The sequence below is a fragment of the Oncorhynchus gorbuscha genome, linkage group LG14 (genome assembly GCF_021184085.1).
Source record: "Oncorhynchus gorbuscha isolate QuinsamMale2020 ecotype Even-year linkage group LG14, OgorEven_v1.0, whole genome shotgun sequence".
Classification (NCBI taxonomy): domain Eukaryota; kingdom Metazoa; phylum Chordata; class Actinopteri; order Salmoniformes; family Salmonidae; genus Oncorhynchus; species Oncorhynchus gorbuscha.
Genome location: NC_060186.1, coordinates 49,710,894 through 49,731,393, shown reverse-complemented (window position 1 = coordinate 49,731,393; position 20,500 = coordinate 49,710,894). Strand labels below are relative to the sequence as shown.

At 42.9% G+C, this 20,500-nt stretch overlaps 2 protein-coding genes across 8 annotated transcripts in view; one reads left to right on the top strand and one right to left on the bottom strand.

The window, feature by feature from the left end:
* lama2 (laminin, alpha 2) overlaps positions 1-16,533 on the bottom strand; it is a 152,671-nt gene extending 136,138 nt beyond the window's left edge. For 6 of the 7 annotated variants that reach the window (XM_046298275.1, XM_046298277.1, XM_046298276.1 and 3 more), the window contains exon 1: positions 16,383-16,533. In XM_046298275.1, the coding sequence (XP_046154231.1) occupies positions 16,383-16,449 (67 nt within the window). In that variant the 5' untranslated portion in view covers positions 16,450-16,533. Of the gene's footprint in view, positions 1-9,509; positions 9,643-16,382 lie in introns of those variants that run through there. The other variant, XM_046298279.1, reaches the window with a different exon arrangement.
* Positions 16,534-17,307: 774 nt separating this feature from the next.
* On the top strand, positions 17,308-19,681 carry si:dkey-126h10.1 (vesicular inhibitory amino acid transporter). The gene is made up of 2 exons (XM_046298002.1): positions 17,308-17,611; positions 18,533-19,681. The coding sequence occupies exons 1-2, from the start codon at positions 17,345-17,347 to the stop codon at positions 19,679-19,681; spliced, it is 1,416 nt and encodes a 471-aa protein (XP_046153958.1). The 5' UTR covers positions 17,308-17,344.
* Positions 19,682-20,500: the final 819 nt, after the last annotated feature.

Genomic DNA, 20,500 nt, shown 5'->3' with positions numbered 1-20,500 from the left:
GTGAGAGAGGGAGGGGGAGAGAGAGGGATAGAAGGAGGGAAAGAACCAAATAAGACCAGCAGAGGGAAACGAATAGCATGGGGAGCACAGGGACAAGACATGATAATAAATGACAAACATGACAGTAAGATGCCCAAATAATAATTTCTAGTTAAATGAACACATGAGACAATTTGAGCAAACACATTTTAAGTTGACTGAATTCTTGCCTACATTTTCTCATGTTGGAGCTAAGTTTGGGCTAACTAAAAATGCTATGTCCAGCTAACACTTTGACTGAAAAGTTGAGTAAATAAAAAAAAACCTGTGGAACCAGTTACTTAATAATATTTAGTTGAAACAAGTAGATATTTTTACAGTGTACAACAACATATAGGCTCGGGACAATAGGCTACTTCCGGACTCCCTGCTCTCCCAGTTTTCACACCCTGATCGGTTGCACCTGTCCTTGTGATTGTCTCCACCCCTCTCCAGGTGTGACCCATCTTCACAATCATCCCCTGTGTATTTATACCTGTGTGCTCTGTTTGTCTGTTGCCAATTCATTTGGTTTGTTAGGTCAACCAGTGTTTTTGTTCTCAGCTCCTGCTTTTCCCGGTCTCTCTTTTTCTAGCACTCCTGGATTTGACCTTTGCCTTTCCTGACTCTGAGCCTGCCTGCCTGACCACTCTGCCTGCCTCTGCCCCTGAGCCTGCCTGCCGACCTGTAACTTTGCCCCACCTCTGGATTGTTAACCTCTGCCTAAACTGACCCTGAGCCTGCCCGCCGTCCGGTACCACTGCCCCACCTCTGGTTTACTGGCCCCTGCCTACATTGACCTGTCTATTGATTGCCCCGGTTGGAATATTAAACCATTGTCAATATGACATGTCTGCTACTGGGTCTTAACTTAATTCGTGATAGTAGTTGAAACATATTGAACAGTGAAGAAGGCCCTGCTCTGACATATGCCAGCAGACTGTTTGGTTGTCCTTGAGATCCGTGTCCACATTAGACAGTTTAATCCTGATGCTTAATGTGTCTGGTAAAAAATGAGTACATCTTAAAGGGGTCACCCAGCTGCCCATTGATTGATACGGCAGTATTTATTTTTCAACTTGCCTGTATTCATCATCGTGGCAGGGTGCACCTTTAACACGCTACATTATATCTGCTCAATGCCAAAGCCCAGTGGTGTAGCACTCAATCACTCCTCTAGATGGGTCACCTGTCCAGTCCAGCCCAGTCATCAGCCTTAGCCTCAGACGTGTGTTTGTGCGCTCGTGTGTTTGTGTGCACTCTCCAACACACATCAGTCTCACACTGCACACGTACTGCAGGGAATTGATACAGGTCTGACACAAGGACAGCATCACCTCGACAGCCCCAAAGACGGATACATATTCTCAAATAGAAATCCAACTAAAAAAATCCATCCATAAGATGAAATATACATTTTGGCATAAATGGTGATGGCTAGCAAAGCTCACTATGACATATGGATTAATGCAATGCAAGGTGGCCGCTGCTTTTCTTGCTGATAGCAACATTCTATTCCCAAAAAACAACAAAAAATCCATTAGCTATTGTTTATACCCTTTCTTCTTTCTCAAGGGCTGTTAGTGTGATCACATCCCACACTGGGTGATGAGGGATTGAGAGTCCCACCAGACAATTATGGAACAGTTAAGACCTCTGTAATGCAATCTTGAGAGGGAGGAGAGGGGGTTTGGAGCCCCCACCACTGACGAGCAGGCTTTGATGAAACAACATGCCGTTTCCTTAGTAACTACATCTGTGGACATCCGCTAAGAAATGAATGACTTCCTTAGTAGAGGATAATGACACTTGTAATTTGCAATTGGACAAGATTTTTTGTTGTTGTTTTTTAGTTTTTTTTTTAGCAATCAGTCATTTATTAGCATGTTTAAAGGCAGGATGAGTGTTCTTTGGTTTCTTTCCTTTGAACCTGGATTCAGACAGAGACGTCCAGGGAGGGAAAGAAAATATGAGGCAGGCAGGCAGACAGACAGACAGGAAGCAGGATGTTATACTCTAAAGGCCACATCCATGTCCTGAAGTGCTCTAGGATTACACTGAAAACACAGATCCTGACTTCCTAGACTATCAACGAGTGAAAAACAGAAATGAAACCATGCATGGATATGTAGCACGGATGGGATCAAGGCCGAATAAAGACCGGTCTGATGTCTTTGAGCAGCAGGCAAATATTCTGCAAGCTACAAAAACAGAACTCAAACAGCTATCTCACTCCTTCCATAAATAGCCATAAAAAATATCCCAACGGATGAATCAATAAAAAACGGACCTTTCGCATCAAGTTGGAATACATCCACATCATTGATGTACATTTTCTCTGTAGTCGTAGTCCTATACGTCATTGTCATTGCATTCTTCATCATAATCAACACCATCATCATCATCCCAATTAGGCCCTATTTCAATTATCGTCATTTCAGCATAAAGCAGCTGTAAACACGGGCATTTGTTTCAGTTCACGATACATTATATTATCTGAATTCCCTGTTTGATTCTAAAAAATGAATAAAAGCAAAAAAATGTTTTTAAAGACAACATGAATCCAACATGGTGAGAATGAAGGTGAGACGTCTGAACTGTGAGCAGCATCTGAGAGCCTTTCAAATGCCTGCTGCACTTCAAGAAGAAATCCACTCATGGTGCCTTCAATCAATGTTTGATTTACTGCCTTGAACAATACACTGTCACCAGATGTAAGATTCATCATATTCAAGGTTGCACCATAACAGAAACAAACCATAACTAAACCCAGTCTTCTTCCGAGAACACAAATACAAAAAGGATAGAGCTCTTAGAGCGCACAATCTCAGGTTTAGTACACAACACATAAGAAATGAAGTGTCTTTATTGAACAGTTATTTGACTGTTCTAGATTCATTTTTCTCTCTCTAAATGGAGTCATTGTAATCATGAGCATAGCGAAATGTTGCTGTGTGTGAATTTAACCTAAGTTACATTCCTTTACAAGTCCTCCTATAGTTATAACTAACTATTGTATAAAACGGTACATTATCCTATCCTTATTCAGGCTACTTTTCTTCAGTCTATAAACATTTACAAGTTCACGTAAGACCGTCAATTGATCATTAGAACCTATTTCAAATGTAACACATGTTGATTGGAAGTGTGTGAGTGTTTAGGTTCGTGATAAATACAGACCCAGACCAAATGTTTTCCTGAAAGTGTTCACAAGCTAACCTCAGACTTGTAAACAGGAAAGCACCCGGTTTAGACCTTAATCTTGGAAGCAATACAAGCTGTCTAGACATGGCGAAGTTCACTGGGTTCCTCATGCAGGTCAAGACTATTCATGAGATCGCAAAAGACCCTGATGGCAGGCAAATGGACAACACACACACACACACACCCATAGCACTTGTACATCCTCAGCGATCACTCAGGTCGAGTTTGATTGAACGTGAACACACATACACACCACAGGAGGCTGGTGAGAGGTGGACAGCTCATAATAATGGCTGATATCATTACAATGACCCCAGTCCTTCCCATATAAGGTACCACCAGCCGCCTATGACACACACACATAAACCCACAGTGCATGCACCAATCTCAGTTTAGTAGGATTCCAATGTACAGTATCGGAGAGGGAATAATTGGGAAGCTCCACTTGGGTTGTTTAATCTGCTCTTTCACTATCGAAAACACAATTCTCTTAAATTACATACCACCAAAATGAGGTTGCATTCTATTTCATTTCATGTCAAATAAAGAGGTGCAGTCAATCTGCAAAGTCATTTCACTCGACATTGACAGAAGCACAGAGTAATTTCAGTTAAATTGGCACTGATTAGCTGCCATTACTAAGTAATCATTCAGTCAGAGAAACCCAGGGTGTGTTCAGGGCTAAAAATGTAAGAATTTCATTTGAAATTCATATCGAAAATTATAGTAAAAAGGATGTGTCAGACCCAAGTGCATACCACACAGCTAAATATATATATTTGAAATTCATGACATTTCAAAGATCTTAAAGGGATACTTCTGGATTTTGGCAATGAACTTCCCCAGAGTCAGATAAACTCGTGGATACCATTTTGTGTCTCTGCGTGCAGTTTGAAGGAAGTTGCTAACCAGCATTAGCACAAGTTCTAACTAGCACGCTAGTAGATACCCATAGACTTCCAGTCATTGTGGTAACGCTAGTAAGCCTCGGCTCACGAAACTACCTCTAACTTCCTTCATACTGGACACAGAGACATAAGAATGGTATCCACAAGTTCATCTGACACTGGGGAAGTAGTATCCCTTAAAGAATCCCTTTAATAGGAATCTTAAGAAAGCGCTAGATCATACGCTCATTCCTCAAATGTTCTCTCCCTCCTATGGTTCTAAAACAAAACATATTAGTCAAGCTCCTGCGGAAAGTTTACAAGACTATAGTCCCTCTACTGTAGTCATATTCTATACATAGTGACAGGCATTTCCACAAGTCAACTGGATAGAAACAGATTTGAAGATCAACCAGTGCAACAAAATGATTTGATATGAGCTCGTAATGGTGCCGATGTGACATTCCACCAACTGTGATTCTATCGCAACTGCCATCAGGAGCTACGTCTCTGACTGAGAGAGAGAACACTCTTGAGACTTCGTTACTTCATCAAATTCACACGTACACTTTTCTATGACAATAGCTCTTCTCTCAGAATTCATGTCTGAAAGTGATTTTCCCAGTCCCCCCCTACACCCCACCGCCCCTCAAGACTGGGGCCCACTGGAATGTCCTATGACAACAAGTGTGTCTTTCCCAACAGCTCTGAGACAACACTACCCACAGTCCTCGTCCGTCAGTGACAGCACAATCGTAAAATCATCTGAATACCTTCTCTTCTTCTATTAATGGACGATATTAGCCAGGCAGGTCACCCTCCTCCCTCCCTCACCTTACCCTAGCTGCTCCTCTCCTCTCCCGTCCCCTCCACAGTAAGTGGTCACTGTGATTTAACGCGGTGCGGCCCAGTCATCGGTAAATCTCCCGTGAAGCAGCCTGTGTCCGGCAGTAGGATCCCCAGGGTGATTTAACATGGTAACCATCCCAGTTTCATTAGGACTCGACCTCTTACAGGGCTGAAGCACTTCCTCATGACAAACCCAGCCAAGGCCAAAGCAAACAAGCCAATGCTCCTTACATGTTTATAAAAGGAAGTAGTGGATATCTCTCCCTCTGCTGATTTACAATGTTACGAGCATATAGATATGACTCAAACAACATCATTAATTCCAACGGATGTTAGTTGTTTGGTTCTTCTTCAATTCAAATGAGAGGGATTGTAGTTTGGTTCAAATGCGAATAGAATATACTGTAATACATGATCAATGACACATAGGGCAACATTTGTATTTGTAGTTTTATTTGATGTCCTATTAAGAGCAAGATAGACATGGGCTAGTGATGAAACTCCCCTCAATTTCAACATGAATGATGACAGCATGAATGAGGTATGGCAAAGCAAACAGGTTTCTACACTACAGTAGCCCTACAAGCCAAATGAGAAAGATATATAAAGATATACAGTATAAATTGTGCAGTAAATTCCTAGGCCACACAACCTGCAGTATTCCCTGCCCTGTTCTGGAGAGCTTGTTTCCCACTGCAGTTTACTGTGTTTTCCTGATGGAGATTAACAATATGTAGTAAACTGCTATAAAGTGCAGGTTTTACTGCAAGTAAAGATGCTGCGAGTCGTAATTCACATATTCCGTTTGACATCTTTTTAGCAGATTTCTGCCCATAAAATGCTATAGTTCATAAAAGCGACCAGACTGCCTTTATGGTGAGTCCTTTCATCAAATGAGAAAATGTAAGAAAATATAATTAGAATAGAACATCTGTTCGCTCTAAAGACCATTTTGTTTAAAGCGTTGAACACTGCAGTTAAAGGTCTGACTCCTAGATACTTTACTTTATTGCTTCTAAAGCGGTGTGCATGGCCCTGAAGGGGCCCATCCTGGTACTCTGAGGTGGATGGTTTGGGCCCCTGGAAGAAACACCTGTCAAAGTGCCTTTAAAGGAGGAGCCCCAGCCCCACCTCCAGCTCTGGTTCCAGGGATCACCTCTATCTCTGTCCCCAGCCCCACCTCTATCTCTGGCCCTAGCCCCAACTCCAGCTCTGGTCCCAGCCACACCTCCAGCTCTGGTCCCAACCCCACCTCCAGCTCTGGTCCCAGCCCCACCACCAGCTCTGGTCCCAGCCCCACCTCCAGTTCTGGTCCAGCCCAATTTCTATCTCTAGTCCAAGCCCCACCTCCAGCTCTGGTCCCAGCCCAACTAATATCTCTGTCCCCAGCCCCACCTCCAGCTCTGGTCCCAACCCCACCTCCAGCTCTGCTTCCAGCCCCACCTCCAGTTCTGGCCTCAGCCCCACCTCCAGCTCTGGTCTCAACCCCACCTCCAGCTCTGTTCCCAGCCCAACTTCTATCTCTGGCCCCAGTCCCACCTCCAGCTCTGGTCCCAACCCCACCTCCAGCTATGGTCCCAACCCCACCTCCAGCTCTGGTCCCAGCCCCACCTCCAGCTCTGGCCTCAGCCCCACCTCCAGCTCTGGCCTCCAGCCCCACCTCCAGCTCTGGCCTCAGCCCCACCTCCAGCTCTGGCCTCAGCCCCACCTCCAGCTCTGGCCTCAGCCCCACCTCCAGCTCTGGCCTCAGCCCCACCTCCAGCTCTGGCCCAGTGAAAGTCCAGCTGTCTAAACGGTAAACAGAATGTGGTCAGGGGGCTTCTGTTTGGCTAAATAAATAATGCCATGGAAGAAGAGGTGACTCAGACTGTCTGAAAGGACAAGACCAGGAGAAAAAGTGTGTCTGCATGTGTGCATGTGCGAGCGTGTTGTGTATTGGATAATTATGTTCCCAGACATAGGATGCACATCAGATAGTGGGAACAGAACAGCAGTACCACAGTGGAGGGGAGAGAACATTTGGCGGTGTACCTTCCAGAAGTTCTGTTCCTGTTACTTTACTCAAGTCTGGGCTCTGGCCTGGGAGGGGCCTCACTGTTTCTCCACCTCCCACACCCTTCCTATCTCTGCATGGGTCAGTCCAAAGGCCACATGCATTTTTCCAGTTTTACATTCCAAGTATTCTGTTCCAGTCATCAATCAAACAAGACATCTATTTACCACAACATTTACAGGACACAAATGAAAAATGGTAAAACCATTTAGTCCCCCCCCCGCCCCCCATTTCTCTCAGTCTCAGCAGCATTGTGAACACTGTGTACTCTCTACTTTCCCCTACAGTAAAGTTTCTCTTCCAAGAACAGCATGCACTCACATCTGTATTTTCAATTACACTATAGAGTTCCCAGCCTGGAGAATGTTGTTATTTCCTTTGATTATGGCCAGAAAGCTTTTAAACAGTGTATCCCAGAGAATATTCACTTTCTACCTTCCCCTTAGTAGACCTCAGTGGAAAAAAGTACTGATCATCTCACTTTACCAGAATCTCCTCTGTACTACGGCCCTCAGAGAGTACAGCAAATCCACTGAACAATCTCAGCCATCAGAATCTAACTCAATTCGAGTGAGTTACAAAAATACAGTGGGGCAAAAAAGTATTTAGTCAGCCACCAATTGTGCAAGTTCTCCCACTTAAAAAGATGAGAGAGGCCTGTAATTTTCATCATAGGTACACTTCAACTATGACAGAAAAAATGAGAGAAAAAAATCCAGCAAATCACATTGTAGGATTTTTAATGAATTTATTTGCAAATTATGGTGGAAAATAAGTATTTGACAGCTCTCCTTTGACAGCTCTTTGGTCTTGGCCATAGTGGAGTTTGGAGTGTGACTGTTTGAGGTTGTGGACAGGTGTCTTTTATACTGATAACAAGTTCAAACAGGTGCCATTAATACAGGTAACGAGTGGAGGACAAAGGAGCCTCTTAAAGAACAAGTTACAGTTCTGTGAGAGCCAGAAATATTGATTGTTTGGAGGTGACCAAATACACATTTCCACCATAATTTGCAAATAAAAAAATTAAAAAATCCTACAATGTGATTTTCTGGATTTTTTTTTGTCTGTCATAGTTGAAGTGTACCTATGATGAAAATTACAGGCCTCTCTCATCTTTTTAAGTGGGAGAACTTGCACAATTGGTGGCTGACTAAATACTTTTTTGCCCCACTGTATGCTCTGATCTTCATCTTCATGGCCAGGTCTGCTAATCAAAAATACATTCTAATTTAGTCATAGTATACCATTAGTTGATGAATCTACTAGTTAATTGGATAATTGTTTTATTCAATAACCAAGCATTAGCGTGAAGTTGACAAGTCAGTGGTGTTTTCTGTGCATCATAAATGTGTGCAGTATGCTGTTGATAGGTAAAGGCATCTAAAGCTGAATTAGTCTACCGTTTCCATTGAAGGGACCTCAAACAAGACAATGTAATTTCTTAGATGAGTTTCAGAGTAGAAATAGCCCATAGAATAAGTTAAGAGTATGACAGTGAGTAAAATACAGACTGCCCGCTGTCATGGTGGTGGTGCTACTGTATTTCATCCTCCTAGATTAAATTACATCCAAACTAGAGAGATAAACACGCGCGAAGGACAGTGTTCAAACTTCCTTTACATCAAGGACAATTTCATTTTCGGCTCACAGCTCTGTAATATCAAATAACAACTCATCTATTAATTACAGCAGCAATTGATGTTATTAAGGTTAGAATATCAAAACTTGAAAGTGATTAAACAATTAACAGGTTTAAATGGTAGTCAGGCTAAATAGTCTGAAGTCCGACAATATGTGGGACAGTTGGTAGGTAGCAGAGAGATCAATAAAGGCTATGACTTAATATACCGTAAGGCATCCCTTTAGTAAATGTGTAAAGTTAGCTTGTTTCTCAGATGCTTATTTCATCCTGGCAATCATGTAACTGTGATATTTATAGCTTTGCCAAAAGAAATAAGACCGGCGATATTCCAAAGATCTAAATCACAGGAATGTGACGGCAAAAAGGAATGGTCATGATTCAGTGCGATGCTTTACCTAATGTCAGCGCTCATTCGAAATATAGGAAGACATTTTTATAATTCATTGGCTGGCAGGGAAAGAATCCTGCCGAAGCCCTTCCTCCTATTGAAATGAAGGCAGAGTGAGAATGGGGCCCCACGGTGCAATGCATGTTATACATATGTTAAAAGCCCATTCCACTTGTCGAGGTGCTATTTGTTTCCAATGAATCACAGCTAAGCACCTCCAACAGACATCTCAATAACACCGTATTTGCTGGTACAGCAATATGTGTAACAGGAAACAAATGGAAATGGGATTCAGGCACGGGAAATGGGATTCACGCCTCTCAGACGACAGGCACAGGGAAGCCAAATAGCCATTAGCTTGGGAGGCATACGTGGGACTTAATCTCCTCTGCACAGAGCAATCTCAGGCAGGCCAGTGTGGGAACAAATACAAACACAAGGAAAGAGAAGAGACTACATACTGACCTGTGGCTACTTGAAGGATCTCTGTGACACTTCAGCACGTTGAGTTGATCCTCATTACGTTGTCTGTGCCATATGTTGTGGGTTCAACTCGCGAATGTGCCACAGTCTCCTTTCAGCCAATTGAAAGGAGGCGTGACGGAGATCCCTTGTTGGTTGCAGTGGGGACAACTGGATGGAATGCACACATTAGCAATGCAAGCCAAACCTGCTGGTGTAATACCGTGTGTAACGTCTCCCCTGAGACACGGCTGGCTATGGGGTTAGGCCGTGATGCATGGGAACTATGGGTCGGACAAATAGTACGGTGCATGTTTCACGGTGCCAATGCACAAGGCAGAAGGCAATGACCACAACGTGATTCTAATATGTCTGTATAACGCACCTATTGACAGATAACGGAAAATACCCGATATCGCAACCTGTGTAATTATCCACTTTTCACGCAAGATATGTGGAGAAATGTGAACTGAAATACAGACTATAACATGATTTAGACTCGCTATAGATTAACACAGAGATACAGGTAGGCTATAACACAGGAGAGCATCCAGATGGCCTTAGGACTACTGGAGGGGGGCAACACAGAGATACAGGTAGGCTATAACACAGGAGAGCACCCAGATGGCCTTAGGACTACTGGAGGGGGGCAACACAGAGATACAGGTAGGCTATAACACAGGAGAGCACCCAGATGGCCTTAGGACTACTGGAGGGGGGCAACACAGAGATACAGGTAGGCTATAACACAGGAGAGCACCCAGATGGCCTTAGGACTACTGGAGGGGGGCAACACAGAGATACAGGTAGGCTATAACACAGGGCTTTAGCAAAGTCACAATGAACCTAGCTTGAAGATGTTTTTTTTTTGGAACGAGTGACTTGAGGCAAACGAGTACAGACGGCTCTAAAAATCCAAGTCCCTTCTGCAGAGCAGAGTTAAGAGTTAGCGGGTGACTGTTGGCAATACTTCGTGAAGTTGCCCTCCAAACAAGCTGCCCACGGGTTTCAAATGTGACAAGAGAATCCATTTAGTGCGATACAATGGAAGCTGAGAAAACATCCAAGGAATCTCCTGTCATTCAAGCTCCCTAGAAAGGAGAAAGAACTGACTTTGTCATTCATACACACTTAGAAAGGAATACCCATTTTCTCCTTTATTAGGTGGCATGATCTGGAAGGAAATGAGGAATTCCAGGCTAAATTGGTAGCCTTGCCGATAACAAACCAACACCTCTATTCTGTTGCTTCTGAGAGCAAAAAACATAGTTATTACATCCAATAGTCCAATAGAAGACTAGGATGCTGTCATGACAGAAGCCATTTTATTAGAATGGATCAGTTCAGGAAAAGTAGGCCCTACTAATGCAGGATTCAAAAGGATGTTGAGTGTAATGTCTCAGGTAGATGACCCCAGGTTTCTGTTCTGCTAAGTCATAGGGGACACTACCCTTTTGATTAGTATTCTTCCTATTTACCTACTGTCCGGTCACAGCCAGGCCTGAGAATGTCACCTGTGAATAATGTATTCCAAGACATCGTTCAATCATATTCTAGACCCCCAGAATCCTCAGAGGTTATGTGTCTATTTCAGGGGGTGTGAATGGTCAGACCCCTTCACCAAAATAACATATCGGCTCGGCACAGACAACATTCATATTTCATGTGCCCCTGCCTGCTAACATTTACTCTGTAGCCTGCTCCAGTGTGGTTCACCCAGAAAATCTGTAATGGGAAATATGTCACCCAACATAATAAGCATTTTATTTATTCCCAAAAATGTCTTCTGTCCCATCTGTCTTTTGATGCATTATGAATTCAATCACATGTATTTTTTCTCTCGGTTGGCTGTGGCTTTGTTTGTAATGTAGTAATCTTAGAGGTGCTGTGAATGTGTCTGCCTGGCTGGTCTGAAGTGCAGAGTTTTGTGGGGTTTTCTCAGAGCCACACAGTGTGCACTAGAGAGGAGAGGCACTGGACTGCACTGAGGTCAGGGGCCATGACCCTGAGAGGTCAGCTGAACAATGAAGGCAATAAAAGAACAAAAACACTAGTGGCATCCCATGATCGTGGAAAGGGCTATTTTTGTGTTCTTATGCTCAAACATGATTACAAAACCAATGGGGATCCCAAACGGGGGTCCCTGGGCATGTATCCTGCGTGCCCCCGTCAGTAATCCAAAAATACTAGTTCTCTAAGATTATATCATTTCAAAATGTATATACAGTACCAGTCAAAAGTTTGGACACACCTACGCATTCAAGGGTTTTTCTTTATTTTTACAATTTTTTACATTGTAGAATAGTAGTGAAGACATCAAAACTATGAAATAACACAAATGGAATCATTTAGTAACCAAAAAAGTGTTAAACAAATCAAAATATATTTTATATTTGAGATTCTTCAAAGTAGCCACCTTTTGCCTTGATGACAGCTTTGCACACTCTTGGCATTCTCACGACCAGCTTCATGAGGTAGTCACCTGGAATGGATTTCAATTAACAGATGTGCCTTCTTAAAAGTTCATTTGTGGAATTTCTTTCCTTCTTAATGTGTTTGAGCCAATCAGTTGTGTTGTGACAAGGTAGGGGTGGTATACAAAATATAGCCCTATTTGGTAAAAGACCAAGTCCATATTATGACAAGAACAGCTCAAATAAGCAAAGAGAAATGACAGTCCATCATTACTTTAAGACACAAAGGTCAGTAAATGCGGAAAATGTCAAGAACTTTGAAAATTTCTTCAAGTGCTGTCGCAAAAAACATAAATCGCTATGGTGAAACTGGCTCTCACGAGGACCGTCACGGGAAAGGAAGATCCCTGCTGAAGAGGATAAGTTCATTAGAGTTACCAGCCTAAAAAATTGCATCCCAAATAAATGCTTCACAGAGTAACAGATACATGTCAACATTGACTGTTCAGAGGAGACTGAATCATGCCTTTATGGTTGAATTGTTGAAAACAAACTACTAAAGGACACCAATAAGAAAAAGAGACTTGCTTGTGTCAAGATACATGAGCAATGGACACTAGACAGGTGGAAATCGGTCCAAATTTGTGAGAAGCAGAGTAGGTGAACAGATTATCTCCGCATGTGTAGTTCCCACACTGAAGCACAGAGGAGGAGATGTGATGGTGTGGGGGTGTTTTGCCTGTGACACTGTCTGTGATTTATTTGGAATTCAAGGCACACTTAACCAGCATGGCTACCACAGCAATACTCCATTCCATCTGGTTTGCACTTAGTGGGACTATCATTTGTTTTTCAACAGGACAATTTTATTTATTTATTTTACCTTTATTTAACTAGGCAAATCAGTTAAGAACAAATTAGTATTTTCAATGATGGCCTAGGAACAGTGGATTAACTGCCTTCTTCAGGGGCAGAATGACAGATTTTTACCTTGTCAGCTCAGGGATTCGATCTTGCAACCTTCCGGTTACTAGCCCAACGCTCTAACCTCTAGGCTACCTGCCGCCCCAATGACTCAAAACACACCTACAGGCTGTGTTAGGGCTATTTGACCAAGAAAGTAAGTCATGGAGTGCTGGATCAGATGACCTGGCCTCCACAATCACCCAACCTCAACTCAATTGAGATGGTTTGGGATGAGTTGGAGCGCAGAGTGAAGGAAAAGCAGCCAACAGGTGCTCAGCATATGTGGGAACTCCTTCAAGACTGTTGAAAAAGCATTCCAGGTGAAGCTGGTTGAGAGAATGCCAAGTGGTGCACCACTGCTAAATGAATACAGGGGAAACACTGCACCAAATCATTTAAGTATATTGACAGACTTTCTATCCCAAAACCTCACTGAATCTCTTATTTCTGCCGCAATTTCAATCTAGGATACAATGAATCTCATATATTTTTACACTCCCTGTTGGAACGGTCAGGGAAATTACAAAACACCGTGACTATGACTAAACTTCTCATCTCTCTAAGCCGTGTCACAATGACACAACAAGAAGAAATCACTAAGCATCCTCTATGATCTCAGTTACAATTTCAACCATGGATCCTTCTACCTAATAGTAACACGCTAACTTCATCTCTGTTTTGTTGACACTGATCTGAAGAACACTGTAGAAATGCACTACTCAAAACTGCCAGATGTCAGGTCAGATTCCAGTCCAGGATCAGGGCAGCATGGGTGAGGTGAAATTGACACCATGTGTTACCACAGGCCCATCCCTGAGATACAAGGCTGTGGTGAAGTGACCATGAGGGGGAGAGAGAGAGAGAGAGAGAGAGAGAGAGAGAGAGAGAGAGAGAGAGAGAGAGAGAGAGAGAGAGAGAGAGAGAGAGAGAGAGAGAGAGAGGGAGCGAGAGAGAGAGAGGGGGAGAGAGAGAGAGAGAGAGAAAGAGAGAGAGAGAAAGAAAGAGAAAGAGAGAGAGAGAGAGAGAGAGAGAGAGAGAGAGAGAGAGAGAGAGAGAGAGAGAGAGAGAGAAAGAGAGAGAGAGAGAGAGAGAGAGGCCTCCTGCAGAGACCAAAGGGTACAGTGAGAGGTCAGTCTTACATCACTTAGTCAGGAAAGACAGGCCCACATCACATGAGAGCAGTGTCTCAGTGCAGCTGCTGAGTGGGGAGTATGCCATCAGGGTCAGAGGAGAAATCCCACAGTTCTCTGAAGGACTGCATATGGGGCCCATGTGTGAGGCAATAGTAGTCAAAAGGTTACCGGTTCAAGTCCTGGCTGCAGGCCCTGTGCTGTGTTTAGTTGTTTATATTTATTTAAATACACAGAAATGTATTTAAACAGGGAAATCCCATTGAGACCAAGGCCTCTTTTACAAGGGAGCCCTGCACACAATCATACAAGTTCACAATATTTCCAATTCCAACGTAATAAAACATTTACACTGAACGTCGACTGAATGATTCGATTTTCTGATATTTAACCACAGTGTCCTTCTGTAAGGTCAATACTCAGACTTGTTTACTGTAGTATCGGATGCAACTCGGGGACACATAACAGTTTTAGCACGCATGAAGTTCTATACACATACTCACGCAAATATGCTAACCAAAAACAGCCATTCAAACAGTCAGACTATTGTAAATACATGATAAACATATTTTATAGTCTCATTACCAGGAAATCTACACTTACAATTATCTTTTCTTTGACAATAAAAAATACTCAGTGCTGTTTAATGAACAAGGCCCTTCTTTCTACTGTAGGTATTTCTTCTTTTGCTATTATGCTCCCACATTTTTGTCTTCAAACAAATAGGTACGGTCAGCCATTCATGTTTTTGACAAACACAGCCATTTCAAATGATTGCCAAAGCACCCACAATTGATCAAATCATACTCTTGGCATCTTTTCATCAGTATTGACTGAGATTAATTCAGACTACAGTTGGACCCAGTTTTCATTGTCACTGTGGCAGAATGGAGTATTGATTTTTCTCCTCTACGCTCCTTTTCTCCCACAAAAGCAGTCTGCCAACAACTCCGCAGGGAAAGGTACGACCACAAAGAAAAGACGCGTTACGTCTTTCACGCACAAACAAACAGAAGAAAAACCTGAGAAAGTGAAAAGTAGTCCATGTGGCATTATAATACTGTTGGTGGCCTGCCAAACAGGGATGTAAACAGAAGTAGCTACAGTATCACAGAGGAATATCGCAGGCCTGAGAAACCTTACATGTCTGTTACAGGAGCTTCCTCTCCTCTCTCATGTTGAGTGGGCTTATGTTGTTGCTTTTGCCTATGATCATCCATCCCAAATTCATCCAGCATCACCATCTGGACATACTTGGAGCGCCCACTAAACATCTGTTGGGCTGATTTGGTGATGCTCTAAATGACCACAAAATAACCAGCATTGGAAGAGAGACACGCTGACCTCAGTCCGCTCAGCTCTGTTATAAAACACTCCTGATAACTGATCCAAAGGGGATTATCATGATGATGACACACATAATGTCTCTCCTTCCTGTGCCTCCTTCCTGTGCATCTTTAGAAGACAGGATGAGATAGCACTATTTTTGCTTAACACCTGGCTAAATTTAGAGTCCCCGCCCCCCCCTGCCTTGGATTCCGTTAACAAACACAGTGACACCTGTTAATGGACACGTGTCCCTTGCCTTTGACAGGAGAGGACACAGATCCTGCCTATCACTAACCTAGAAAACAGCCACTGAACGAAGCTCTATGTGACAAAGAAGAGGGATATGTCTCAGTCATACACTGACACAAGGCACACACCTACAGTGACAGCCAATGGTTACATTTCAACACATTTAACTCAGATTAAAAAAGAACATGGTTTGTATAGATAGCATCAATGTCCTATCGAAGCTGGAATCAGCATTTAAAATGAGGGAAAAGCTCTAACTTAAATCAATGGGGATCTTTACAATTCATATCTAAGCTTAGATAGACATCAAAACACAGTTGATGATTCCAACTGATATTTCTGATAGAATCCCTTTCTGTTTTGACACTGAATGTAATGATGTGGGTACCCCATACAGTGGTGGCAGAACAAAGTTGAATGGCTAAACAATTTCTGTTGGTTTACAGCTGTCCAAACATGAACATTCTAGAAAGAGTCTAGAATTCTTCTTTAAACTGTTATTCTAAAGATATGGTTCAGAGAAGACTAATTAGAACATAAATTATATTTTCTCTACTTTTGTCACCCAAACCAATATTCTAACGTAATTAAAAAATATATATTAATGTGTCTGTTTAATGAAAATAATAGAATAAGCTAAAAAATAAAAGGGTTAATCTAGCAAAGGAAAATTAGTATTAATTATTATTTAAAAAAAAGGATTGGTCAAACCTCTGACTAATTCACAAATCAGAACGAAATATTTCAAATTGTGAGTAAAGCGATTTCTTGGCAAACGATCCACTCACCCCTTTGCTGCGCTCGGCTGCATTGCCATAGCAACGCTATGAGTGTAAAAAACGATAGACCTTTCATTTTCAAATCTCTTCATCAGCGTGCAGTCTGGAAGAGTCGCTTTACGTGCGACGGACTCGGCGCCTGAAATTGAGGGGAATGTCAAAGAGTGACTTTTGCAAGTTCAAGAAACTCTCCCACTCCCCCGCGCCCAATGGGAGGGGGCGTCACAGAACAGAAGTGAAGGGATCATATGTAATGGGATTCAGGGAAGAATAATACTTTTACTAAACTTTACGATGATAATGGTCTTATAATAAATAGTAAGATACAAACTAACCTAAGTGCTGAAAACAAAATGTAACTTTCCAAGCTTTACAATGTAGGTTTGTCATTGATGCTGAGACCAGTGCAAACATGTAGGCACCCATGCTTTTGGTCCTCTATTGCTCCCTCTGGTGTTAAATCTAACTGCCATAGTTGAACTAAGGGCAACTATTTAAATATAAGTCATCTGCACAAAAGCCTTCAGCTGTTATCATATCTTATTGTTTCAAAATAGAAATGACAACTTACAAATTCAAATGGGCCCCTCTCAGGACCTTTGCAGAGGCAAGACATTCAATTATATCTGATTATTCTTGCACGATGGACTCATTCTTCATCTTAAAAGCCGGAAGCTATTATCCTTTGTCACAGTTCAACAGCCTGTCAATCGCCCTCATAGTGTCTCACCTGTTAGACCATTTAAATGTCAGGGAGAGCCAATTTAGCCTCTCAGGTTCATGTTGTGTGCAGTGGTCATTAAGTCTGTATGGGGTTGAGCCCCCTTAAGATTGACACTGCTGTCTGCTGGCGGTTAGAGTTTGTGATGGGGAGGGAACCATCACCTCAACAGGTAGCCTCTCTCGTCTGACCTGAGTGGCTGTTTACCGTATCCTTTGCTGAAGACAGAGCCCTCTAAACACACACTAAAATGTCATTTCTAAGACTAGACTGGTTGGGGACGCAGGCAGAGCTGCTGTGGACCTCCAGGTTCCTCCATGGGGATGAGGAGAGCCTAGGGTTCGCCCAGAGGGATGAGTTGAGCAGGACCTATGGAGAGGACCAAGAGGAGTCCAGGGAGTCACCCACCACCTCCAGCCCAGAGGGGGGAAATGAGACACCTACCAGTCCCTCCAGCAGGACCTGTCTTAAAATCACCACCTGGGAGGCAGGATGGAACGTGACCAATGCTATTCAGGTAACCTCGTTTTTTTATTTATTTTTTACTTCAGACCTTAGGAATGATGCTTCTCTATGTTTAGCTTTTATGTGTTTTTTTCACATTCTCAAGAAATAATTATGGTTATGGAGGAAAATGAATGTTAGATAGTGCACTAGGTGAGCATTATCGATATTGCATTGTTGTTGTTGTGCTTAGAGGATGCATTGAAATTACAGTATATTTAATAGAAGGAATGGAAGAGCTGAGAATAATCCTTTGTAAACAAGGCCATTTCAATAACTACAGCATATTATTAGTATGTAAGTAAATATACATTTCAGCAGTTGTTCCCCCCCATTAATATTCAAATCAACAGTGTCCCAGCCTTTTTTACAAGATAATCAGGCTACTAACTTTCATTTGTGTTTTCTACGCCAGAGTATGATTAATTGTAAACAACTACATCTGTTCAGTTATTACCTTGTCATTGCATCATCATAATCCCCAACACCATGTACTTTTCCAGCAACACTGTGTCCAGTGTCCTATTGTCTGGACTGACTCTATCTATGTAGAGCATCTACATATTAACTCAGAATCACATTATAAACAGAGTTTGTTTATTTACATTGTTCTGCATTGCAATTTGACTTAAAGCCTGACGTTGCGCAGACTATCCATTTAGGAATTTGTTGCAAGATAAGATTTTTGTGTGGTCTACTGAATAGTTTACAGCACGGGAAGAAATTCAGTTGCACATTTGTTAAGATTGAAGCAGAACGTTATCTTAAATGATTAAGTTTAACATCCTCTAATGTGTGGTGGTTTTCAAACAATCAAGTCTCAGGCAAAGAGCAGTAATTTACACTCTCCTTGGTGATGACTTGTACTTAGTTTGAGGAAACACTGTGTGTTCACACTCTACGTGTCGTTCACTTGTTTTCTTCTTTCTCCTAGGGTATCTTTGTTCTGGGGTTGCCTTACGCTCTCCTTCAGAGTGGCTACCTAGGATTGCTACTGCTCATTCTGGCTGCTGCCATCTGCAACTACACAGGTAAGATCCTTGTATCCTGCCTGTACGAGGACAACGAGGAAGGCCAGCCCATACGAGTGCGGGACACCTACGAGGACATCGCCAATGCCTGCTGTAAGCGCCTGTGCCCCCTCCTGGGCGGGCGGGTGGTGAACGCAGCACAGGTGATAGAGCTGATGATGACCTGTATCCTCTACCTGGTGGTCAGCACCAATCTAATGTGTCACAGCTTCTCCTTCCTCCCGCTCCCCCCCGCCGCCTGGTCCGTGATGACCTTCCTGACCCTAGTGCCCTGCATGCTGATCCGGGACCTGAGGGTGGTCTCCAGACTCAGCCTGCTCTGCTCCCTGGCCCAGTTCCTCATCACCTTCATCGTGGTGGCCTACTGCCTGCACCAAGCCCACCGCTGGTCCTGGAGGAGGATGGTCCTCTTGGTGGACTTTGAGAGGTTCCTGGTGTCCGTGGGGGTCATCATCTTCAGCTACACCTCCCAGATCTTCCTGCCCACCCTGGAGGGAAGCATGGAGGACAGGGGGGACTTCTCCGACATGATGAGCTGGACACACTCCCTGGCTTGTGTGTTGAAAACCACCTTCTCTGTGCTGGCCTTCCTCACCTGGGGCGAGGATACTAAAGAGGTGATCACTGATAACCTTCCCATTGGCCTACGCATGGTGGTCAACCTGTGTCTCCTGGCTAAGGCCCTCCTCTCCTACCCCCTGCCCTTCTACGCTGTGGCTGAGGTCCTCCAGAGCAGTGTTCTAAGGCTGGAAGGGGCGCAGGTGGGTGTGGACATGGGGACTCTGGTTCTGCGGGGCTGTCTCCTGTTGATGACCTTCCTCATGGCACTCTACATGCCCCACTTCTCCCTGCTCATGGGGCTGACGGGCAGCGTGACGGGGGCGGCCATGACCTTCATCCTGCCCTCCCTCTTCCACCTGCAGCTCAAGTGGACCACCATGAGCAGCAGGCTCAAGGCCCTGGACCTTCTAATCTTAACTCTGGGATCTCTGTGTAGTTTATCGGGGTTGGTTTGCTCCATCAAGGGAATGATTCAGGCTTTTGGGCGTTGATAAGCTCAAGCTCTGCATGAAGACTTCAAGACTTAGTGATGGTCCTCTATTTAAGTTCCCTATATCAATGTTCTGGAACCTGTAAGTTGCCTACAGCTAAAGCATAGATATAACATGTTGTATGATAGCATGATCAACCAAGCTATTGTTTGTGTGTTTGATTTTAATTGAGTTGATTTGAGTGATTAACACAAAGGCAGCTTGTAAAATAAAGATTGTGGTAAACAATATAGTGTGACCAGATGTTTGCTTTGCTACTTATCATGGCAAAGTCACTATGATTCCTTACTGGTTTTGTTGTCTATAGCATGAACTGGAATCTGTTGTTAATTACTATTACACTTGAAAATGAAAAGTATGGTAATAAATATACCTATGTAGGAAAATATAGCTTTACAACAGCATGAGAAACATTATTGTTTATCTGTTTTGCAGACAATATGGAACATAATTACATTTTAAAGAAACATTTCAAATTGATAATATATTAAATGTAACCGTTTGTGCAAGGATTTGCTGAAATAAAAAACAAAACATTTTAAAGGATGTAAAATGTCGTCTACGCCTCTAGTTCAAGAGACCAGCATGTGGAAATCAAAGTAATAAAAAATAGTGGGCACAAATGTAGGCCTATACCAGAGAAGAAGAGGTGAAGCAAGAGAGACAACTGGGCCGAAAATCTGTCTTCTCCAGCAGGTGGCGGTTTCCCCTGTTTATTTTGTATAGAGGTCAATGAACAAGTGTCAAATTTGGTTAACAAAGAATTGAGTGGCTTATTTTCTACATGTGGCTTATATGATCAAATATAAGTTTCGTAAT